Here is a 10,120-nt window from a genome sequence, read left to right on the forward strand (position 1 = left end):
CCCCATAATTCTATGTATTTTAATTTCCTAACTAATTTTCAATGGCTTAATTCTGGGGCTCCTCTCTCATTTAGTTCTACTCATTCCAAATACTTGAAATGTTCCTCTCAACTGTGCCTGTGGCTCTTAGAAAAGTGATGTATGACTTTGGAGACGGGCCCTACAGAAACCCAGAAGAATCTTCGTCATGCTTGTCATTAGCCAAGGGCTGGGTGAACCCTGGGGCTCTGTTTCCCAAGAGCTCAATCCACGTGGGATCGTGGCCCAGGCAAACAGCCTCACCAGTCCGAATAAATGCGGCTGACTGCCTGGTTCCTGGGGGCTTACATAAAAGCTGAGAGGTGTACTCAATGAGGGCGGCGAGGTGGGGGTCCTTTGGTTTAATGAATTGGCTGTGCGTACATGAGAGAGGTTGCAAGTTCAGGGCCGACATCACTCAATTCATACCCTCAAATAATGAGTGTAAGCCCGTGATTTGCTGGTTGCTTAATAGCACCAAATATTTCCTTAATGTAAGCCAAGGGCACTGCTAGCCTTTTGTCTGGGTATTACTAACCGTTTAAGTATTTCAGGCAAAAAGCGATTGTCCTTTCTAGCCTATTCGGCATCTTGTCTGTCAAGGGTCCCCGGGGCTCGGTTTCCTGTCCTTACGCGGAGGGGCGACCAGAGCTGCCCGGAGACACGGCCTCCAGCCTCGCAGGCAGCTGTTTGTTTTGGAGTCTTCTCAAGACGGGGCAGGATGGAAAGCTCTCCTCGTGTGCTGAGCCATCGGGCCCCCCCCTGACCTTTCTCCCAGCCAATGGCCCTCCTCCGTGGGCAGGCCTTGAGCCTGGAGACCGACAGACACACTTAGATGACTTTACAGGAAATTTCACAGTTGGCCAGTGTCCTCCGAGGACTTGGAGCAGTTCTGGATGCTCCGCCTGCCAGTGCCGCAGATATGGCCAACAGGACCAATGCCTCCGCCCTGTACTACAGCTTTGAATACTACCTGGACTACCTGGACCTCATCCCTGTGGATGAGAAGAAGCTGAGAGCCAACAAACGTGAGTCCTGATCGGGGGAAGCCGGCCAGGCAGAGGCCTGGGGTTGGTCCCAATGATTCTTTCTCTATTCACTTTCTAACTCCAACAGCCGCCTCAGGTAAGCCTGAACGTAACCACGGGTAAGCTCTGCACTCAGAGACGGGGGTAAAAGAGTACCTGTTACCTTCTGTAGTAGGTTTGAAACTAATCTCCTACGAAACTAAGACACTCTGGGAGCAAATATGCTTTTGAGATAGAGTTCTTGATCGAGTTTCATTTGTCCGGGGTTCCAGTAAGTGAGGTAAGTTTCTTTACATTGTAGATTTGGGGTTCTCTGTTGTTTGTGTGCAGATCTGAGAGAGGGCTATTTTGTCTGTCCCTCCTAAGATGTGTGACTTAGTAATTTCTCTCAAATACCCACCGATGTTTAATCTTCATGGTCTCAAGGAGGACAACCAGAATGAGTTAGCATCCTTTTGCTCATCTTCCTTCCCATCTTTATCTCTTGGGTAATATGGAACTTCATGAACAGTCTTCGCTGATTATTCCAGCTACTCGGTCAAGATAACACGTTAGCTGAGGAGCCAAGCATGAAAAACAGAACAAGACCAGTCTCGGCCCTGGGAACCCATCCTCTGCCTATCCCAAAGTCTCGAGTTCCTCGGCTGTTTCTTGCCCCACAGCCACACGACATGTCTGTTAAAAAGAAAACGCAGTCCCTAGAGGGAACAAGATGACTTTCACATGAAAGGAAAGACAGTCTGTTGCACACCAGCTCAAAAGGGAAGTCGTTCAGATGCTGTCATGTAATAAAAGGGGTCAGAGCCCTGGCAGAGGCCGGGGGTGTCTTGTTAGGAAGCGTTCCCATTTCCAGTTCCATTCACAACTTCCAGAGTCAAATGCGGGGCACCCATCCGTGTTTGCGGAGGGCTTACGCTGTCCCCAGCACCATGCAAAAGCTTTGGGGACTTTGAGATATTCGGAGTGTGTTTTCTGATGCAAGGTACGTAATCATGAAATTAAAAGGCGGATTCTTGCACATACAGCTCTCAATAGAGAAGACATATAGTAAAAGGGAGCAAGTGTCAGGGTTGAAATAAAAGCCTACTCATACATACTGTCCAAAGTTCAGAACTCTAGGATACATACTGATCTGGACAAAACGTAAATTTGCATTTACGGAAATGTTGTTGTTGTTGTTGTTGTTGTTCTTTAATTAACCCAAATTAAATTCAATTAAATTCTGGACCAGCTTCAGACACGCCCATGTTCTGTGTGCCAGTCATCCGGCTCCGTCACCACCTGTGCTCCAAAGCTTCTCGCTGTTTTGGGTTGGGGACTGTTGGCAACTTTAGAATCTTAGAACCCACAGTCTCAACCTTTGCCCTCCCCCTGCCCCACAAACGACTTCCATTTCTGGGAAAAGTGGCTGATATTCTCTAAGTCGCGTGTGAGGTTTGAGAAGATGTTCTTCCTTGCACATGTGAGCTAGTGTTGGAAGTTTACAGCCTGTATAGAAATGAGGTCAAATGAGATAAACTCCCAAACCCAGTAAAGACCATCTCAGTGAAGAAATTTGACAGGAAGCCAGTTGGTTCCCTCCCCGAAGAAATACTGTAGGTGTTGGGGGCTTTTGACACCCACAGAGAGAGGCCAGCTGCTGCCCTCCCCCCATGAAGAATAAACATCTATTGGTATTTTCATAGAAATTATTCCAGTTATACATTTTAAGAGCTGGACAAAATAACTGTCTTCCAAATCTGCATACAGATGATGGAAAACATGAAATCTATAATTTGACGAAACTCATCCAGCTTTTTGGAACCCAAAACAAATACATTAAGCTCTATGAAGAAATCCATTGTAAAAGGATATTCTATTTCAAAAGTGTCCTTGTTTCTCAGAAAGTGAATTCTAAATTTAATACAAAGGGTATCAGATACCATTTTACACCCAAACCCACAGATGCCAGGAGGTCGTCAGCACCCACAGGGAGAGGGGGCCCTCTGGCTTCCTTTGTTCCCGTGTGTAACCCAGGTGTCCTAGGCTTCAAGTCTTATCTGAATTTAATTTCTGTTTTCTGTGGAAAAGAAGTTTGGGGTTAAACAAATGCTCTATCCCCAGGGTGTTTAAGCTCCGAATAGATAGTTGTCTAGTTTTTTTCTGGGGGACCAAGTGGGAGGCAGTGACGATGTCGAGGCCAGGTGCATGGACTCCCGGGCCAGTTGGCTGGAGTTCACACCTGAGCTCTGCCACTGACGACCTGGGTGTGGGCGAATAAGTTACTAAGGACGGGCCAGCACCAGGAGGAGGACATTAGAACCCATTTCTCAATGGGAGAAGTGCTAACATTTTGAGACAGCCTTTAATTCACCATGAACGAGAAAAATACGGCAGGTGGCAATATGTGCTCCACAGATAAATGAAACAGGTGTCGGCGTCGGAGGAGAGCTGGGCCCACGGAGGGATTGTGGCCTTGACTAGGGTGGTCAGTGGAGGCCGCCCCAAGGTGACCCGAGAGGAGGTGACAGACAGGCCTTGAGGATGTCTCTGGAAGGAGGCTTCCCAGCAGCAAGGACACCAAGGGCAAAGGATCCGAGGCTTGAGGGGGGGGGTGGTGCCTGGCGTATTCCAGGAATGACAGATTTCAGGTACTCTGGTTTTGGAAATACCTTTTCCTTATAGTTTTGAAAATATCCTTCGCTCTTAAAATGGAAACCACTTTATTATTTTCTAAGTCAACACAAACCATCCATCAATAAGGAAAAAAAAAAATAGAACTATGGGCAAGGGATATGAAAAGACAACAAAAGAAGAGGAAACTCAAATGGCCAGTGATGAGGAGAAAATGCTCAGCTTCACGAGCAATCAGGGAAAAGCGCTGGGAACAGCGAGATGCCGTTTCACACCCACGGGACGAGCAAACCCCGAAAAGACTGACGTCGGAAGTGCTGGGGTGGGAAGGACAGACATGAGCACTGTCCTTGCCGCCCATGGGATGAAAACTGGGTCGGTGATTTTGAAGAGCGACAAAGACCCGAAAAGCCGAAGACGCGGATAGAGCCACAGAAGGACGCGGTGAGGCCTGGGGCCCCGAGAAGCTGCGCGACTTGCTCAAGGGCGCCCAGTAACGTAGTCACAGAGCTGGGATTTCAATCCCAGGCTCCGATGCGGTGGGACCCTTCCCAGGACGCTCGTTGTGATCCGTGGGCAGATTCTCAGCAGAACGAGGGGTCCAGCAGAGCGGGGACTTCGGCCCGTGTTGCCCTCTCCATTCCGGCTCCTGGATCGAGCCCGGCACGTATCAGGCAGACATAAATCTCTGTGGAATGAATGAATAAATGAACCGATGTGAAGTAGGCCGCTCTTGCATGCATTATTCATTCTCATGATGAATATCTGTGTCCGTCATCAATTTATACCCTGTCAGCTCTGAATTTATACCCTCCACACATGCTCTAATAAAAGACGAAATTTCTTGAAAGTGAGCACAGTGTAAAGCTTTCCCCAGAGAGGGCTCCGGAGGGCACTGCGGGAGGGCCGGAGTTGGGGTGGGGGTCCGCAGTAGGGATAGGAGATCCTCTGGCGGAACCAGCCCCAGTCCCTGACCCTCCGATATCTTGCGGCCTTTGTGTGGCAATAACCTCTCTGCAGTCATGTTGATGTGGACCCCAAACCCCCTGTACAGCCTGTGGCGGGCGCGGGGAGGGGTTACAAGCCAAGCGGTTGCTCCTCCACAAGCCCCCGCCAGCAGGACTGTGCCACCCGCCAGTCACAGGCCACTCGTCCCTGCCGGTACTCTGAAAGTCGTCTGTGGTTTGTCCGGCGGCTGCAGACTAGCTCGGCCTGGCTAAACCAGCCAACATCTCTGCCATCTGTTGGCCAAAGCACACTTTCTCCAAGGTGTGAACCTCTTCCAAGTTTGTCCGGCTTTGGTGTTACAGGCTGGATTTTGTCCCCTCTCCCAAATTCCTGTGTTGAAGCCCTAATCCCTAGGATCTCAGAATGTCACTGTATTTGGAGGTGGTGCCTTTCTAGAGGTCGTTAAGTTAAAGCAAGGTCCTATGAGTGCGCCCGAATCCAATATGCTGGTGTCCTTACGAGAAGAGGCTACTAACACACAGACACACACAGAGGGAAGACCCCGTGAGGGCGCAGTGAGAGGGTGGCCACCTGCCAGCCAAGGAGAGAGGCCTCAGGAGAAACCAATCTGCCAGCACCTTGATCTTGGGCTTCCGGCCTCCAGAAATATGAGGAAAAAAAATTTTTGTTGTTTAAGCCACCCAGTCTGTGGTTCTTGCTTATGGTATCTGTCTTAGTCCGTTCAGGCTGCTATACCAAGGTACCACAGATTGAGTGGCTGGCGAACAATAGAATCTTATTTTTCTCAGTTCTGGAGACTGGGAAGTCCAAGGTCAAGACCCCACTGTAGTCGCATTTTTGTGAAAGCCCCCTTCCTGTCCTCACAGGGTGGAAGGGCTGAGGGAGTTCTCCTCTGGCCTCTTTTATAAAGACCTAATCTCATTCACGAAGTCTCCACCCTCACGACCTAAACACCTCCCAAAGCCTCTACCTCCTAATCCTGTCACAGAGGGCAATAGGATTTAACATACGAATTGGGGGTGGGTGTGAGGGGTCTGAACACAAAATTCAGACCACAGCACAGCAGGAGCAAACTAATACACTTGGGTCCTCTCCCGCAGCCCTCGGCCACCTTACAGTTTCCATATGTCTTATCCTCTTTTATCCTAGTTAATAATTCTTCATATTAAGCTTCCCTATTTAACCTACTTTCTGTGTGATTTCTATCTCCTGGTTGGGCCTAGCCTGCTACGATGTCCCTCCAGACCTTTTTCTTCTGCATCTGCCTAAATGCACGAACAGTGCGTTGAAGGAGCAAGTTCATACGGTGCAGAGAGCCGCTTTTTCTGTGACTGCCCCTACAAACCGGCTTAGTGGTGCTGGCTCTTTCTGTGCCCCTGGGTGAAAGTTTGAGCAGGCCACCTAGCTTCATTGCTTGCTCTGAAATTTAAAAAAAGGAAAAAGTCTACCAGTCACTGTATGTCTAATGTCCAATCCCACAAAAAAGTTTCGAAACTTTAAAAACAACCAACCTTTGAACTTTATGAAAAGTCAGAACTTTCTTTCCACAGCTCGGGGACAGGTGAGCTTCCCTTTTTGTCCTGCCAGCAGCCTTCTCCCCGGCTACTGCCCCATGCTGGTCTGTGACATGTCTTCTTTGGAGCACAAGGGACAGAAAGAGGTGAAGGCAGGAAGGGCAGTGCTTGGCGGGCACTGGTCTGGGTGGGGGGTGTCCTCTGTCCCTGGCAGTGAGTCAAGCTGGCTCTTTCTCTCCTGGTGGGTGCTTTTTTAGATTCCCCCATCAGAGATGACGCTCTCTCCTGCTGGCATCACGGGACAGCTCTGAGGCCCTGCTCCCGGAGGCCAAGCCCCACTGGGACTGGCTCTGTTTGAGGCCCACCTCCCTTTAGGCCGGCCTCAGGCTGCCCCGGAGCTTGCACCCGCCCCTGATGCCCTCTGCTGGGCCTTGGTCCACCTGCAGCTTTACCGCTCAACAGTTGACAATGTCTGTGGAGTCTGTAGTATTCAGACTTTCTTGAGCAGGAGTCAGACTCCAGTTTCCTGCGTCCCACTGACTGCAAAGGACACACATAGAGTTCCCTGTAGCAGCCCCACTGACCCGCGGGCAGGTCACCTCCTACCCTCTCTTACAGGACAGAAGAAGTGGAGGACTGCACGCAGCAGACGCTGATTTGCTGCTGTCTGGTTAAGGGTCTGTTTGCTGGCTTGTAGATGATGGCCACCTCCCCGCTGTATGCCCACGTGGTCTTTCCTTGGTGTATGACAGTGGAGGGGGTGGGGGTTAGTCCGCTTCTCAGGTCGCTGATCCCATCATGAGGGACCCACCCTCATGACCTCTTCTAAACCTAATTACCTTCCAAAGGCCCTGCCTCCAAACTCATCACACTGGGGATTACGGCTTCCACGTATGACTGGGGACACGAACGGTCAGTCCATAGCAGAGCCTTGGTCTTGACTTTCCGCTGAAGCAGACCGTCCACTATGAACATCTCGTCTCCCATATATATTTCAAATAGGATCTGGCTGTTTATGCTGTTTCGTACTCTGATTTTATTTGCTTTGCAATATTTTGTTAAATATTCTTTCACAACAACTTTGTAACTAGCTGCAGGGTGTTCTAGAGGTTTGTACTTTGGAGATATAGAATGTTTCCAGGAGTTCGCTATTATAAGCAGTGGCCTTGGGGACAGAACAACTTCTATTGTCGTGTGTCAAGCGAAGCCGTCTTGCCTATTTTTGTCCTCAGTATTTCAGTTCAAACAAGTTTACTAAAAATAGGGGGAAAAAACTAAAAAATGCAAAAACTGAGCTATCATCCACACCCTGTGCCACAGTTGTCACTGTGCCATTTTTGTTTCCTGTAGTGATCAGTGTCAGGTGGTTTCAGGAAAGCTCTGTCACATGGCTTCACGAGGTGAGCAAGAGTCTGGATGAGGATGGACGGGAGGTCACTCCACAAAAAGCGGGTGACCTCTGCTGACAAATGCAACTGTCTCTCCCCATCAGTCCCTTTGGGTTGCATCTCCTCCCCAGTCAAACAGATCAGGAAGCATCATATCCCGGCTCTCGGCAGCAGGCACATAAAAGACAGAGAGATGCTGGGAGCGGATCCGTGAGCCAGGGTGCTTAGGGGTAAGATTTTCTCACAAGAAGGTTGCCTGGGACAGCTGGTTGCAATGTGGCAGGCCAGTCTGGGTTCAACTCTTATGTCACCTCAAGAAGGGGACAAAATAGAAAGAAAAATACCCAGGGCTCATGTGTTAACCTACCAAGCGGGAAGGGTTTTCCAGTTTTTGTGTTCGTGCCCACATACTGGAACTTATTCCATCGTGGCTGGGAAAAGAATTGAAAACATCTAGGAGTTTATACATGTTTTCCTGGAGCGTGCAGTGTGGAGTTGAGGTTCTGTGGGTCACCTTTTCTCAGGGACGGCTTGAAATCCACTGTGATTTCGTTACAGGGACTTGACAAGGATTTCTACCCTTGTGATTTTCGTTATGTAGCTTCTGACTATTCCCTAGAAAGGCTAAGAATTTCCCCAACACTGTCCAAAAGCGAAAAAAATGTCATTCTGTTTCCTCAGGCCCTGCCTGTATTGTCTGATTCCATATTTAATCTTTTATTTGTCCCCCTTTCAGAGGCTAAGCTTAGGAGAAAACCACTCCCATATTCCAATCTTAAGTGGCAACACAGATTATTCTAACACGATGAGTCTCCTGACACTGGTCTAATGCTCCCTTGCTGGGGAGCAGCAATATGGATTGACCTCTCTTGGGTAGTTCCTGGCTTTCATGCTGTATCATTTACCTTTCGGGTCAATATGTCTTCTTCCTTTCATTATGGGTTAGGAAGAATTTGTGATGGCCCATATTGACTTCCACTGATGCATCACCTCTGGCAGCATCAGTAAGAAGGCAGGCTGTTCATCCGCCGCTCTGAGAGCTGGGAGAGGAAAAACAGAAACACACTGTAATCGATCTGCTCTGAACATAACATAGAGAATAAAGTGTAAAGACTGAACAAAGGATCTATATAACTCTCATCTCTCATTCAGAGGAATCGATTTCAGGTTACAGCTTTAACCGTGACTTCTAACTCTTCAGCAAATGGTCAGTGCCATGGGCGTGACATAGCGGTCAGTGAAAGTAATTTTTAACCAAAGAGAATGTTTACCTTGGAACAAAGTTCCCATCAAGGTAGCCCCATGTGGAGGTGCTACACTTGAATGATTCTGTTATTGCTCAAAAACTGCTTAGAACTTTTCTTTTGGAATTTACTTCGGCGGCCACAATGCATTCTACGAAATACCTATGGCGAAAAATTAAGTATATCTTTGAGGGTGGATTCGCTTTTGGGAAATAATTAAGAATCACAGAGACTAATCAGGTGAATGAAATTAAGCCGATCGATACCACCCAAGTGTCAAAAATAAAAAACGACCTCATAAAGTAGAAAAAATGGGGTGTGAGTGAGTGTGTGTGTCTTTGGAGGTAATTCTAAAAGAAGAATTTTATAACTGTTTATAAATGTTTGATCAATATATTTATTTTAGAAACATTGATATGATTCTATAGTATAAAAAGATGATTATTCTGAAGGTCAGCTCTCATTTGGATTTCTAAGTTTTGGAATGTTTATTTAAAGTCACTTTTTTTTTACTGATTCAGTAAAGAAAATTGCTTCCAATGAACAGAGTGCCAGATGAAAGAGAAGTTGATTTCTCCCTCATGGAAAAGTTGGCAGGATGGGGTGGTGGGGTGGCTCCACAAAATCCTTAGGATCTGGCTTTATTCCAGCTCATCGCTCTGCCGTCCCTGGACATGTCCCTCATCTTCACGTTCCAAGCCATTTTAGCGAGCTTGAAGGATGCAGTGATATCACTTGCCTCACAACCTCTTAAGAGAAATAATAATTTTAGTTCTATTTATATATCATTTCATAACCACCGAACAAGGAAGTATGCCATGTGCATTACGCACACATATTATTTTATTTAATCTGCATAACAGTCTATATAACACATACTATCATCCTCATTTAACAGATGAGGAAACAGATTTAGAGATATAAAAATCTCAGACTGTCTTAGATCACATAGCTAGGAAATGGCAGAGTAAAATTTGAACTCAAAACTATCCACCTCCAGAGACTCAGCCCTTAACTTCATTGTTAGTCCCCAAGAAGGAGAAAATCTTGAAGTTTATCTTCTACTAGGACTATGGGACTCAAATGTGAAAAACGTTTGGAGGAACGCTAAAGCTGAGGCTTAGCAATTTTCATTCAACAAAATGGAGGTGTCTGCTATGAGTAGGGAGTATTTTAATTGGATTAATGTGCTAATTCCAAGTTAGGAGGAGAAATTCCCCCAACATGACATGAAGCCCAACCATGCCATCTAGAGCCTTTTCTTGTCGATCCACTGTGGATGCCTCATTCAGCCAGTATGGACGAAGGAAGGAAGGAAGGAAGGAAGGAAGGAAGGAAGGAAGGAA

The 10,120-nt window shown here is 47.4% G+C and overlaps 1 protein-coding gene across 1 annotated transcript in view; it reads left to right on the top strand.

Moving 5' to 3' along the window:
• The first annotated feature begins 689 nt into the window (after window positions 1-689).
• Window positions 690-10,120, top strand: part of MRAP (melanocortin 2 receptor accessory protein) — a 35,054-nt gene continuing 25,623 nt past the window's right edge. The window contains exon 1 of the mRNA XM_006927069.2: window positions 690-1,046. Coding sequence (XP_006927131.2) covers window positions 854-1,046 — 193 coding nt within the window. The 5' untranslated portion in view covers window positions 690-853. The remainder of the gene's footprint in view (window positions 1,047-10,120) is intronic.

Source organism: Pteropus alecto, unplaced genomic scaffold (genome assembly GCF_000325575.1).
Source record: "Pteropus alecto unplaced genomic scaffold, ASM32557v1 scaffold81, whole genome shotgun sequence".
NCBI lineage: Eukaryota > Metazoa > Chordata > Mammalia > Chiroptera > Pteropodidae > Pteropus > Pteropus alecto.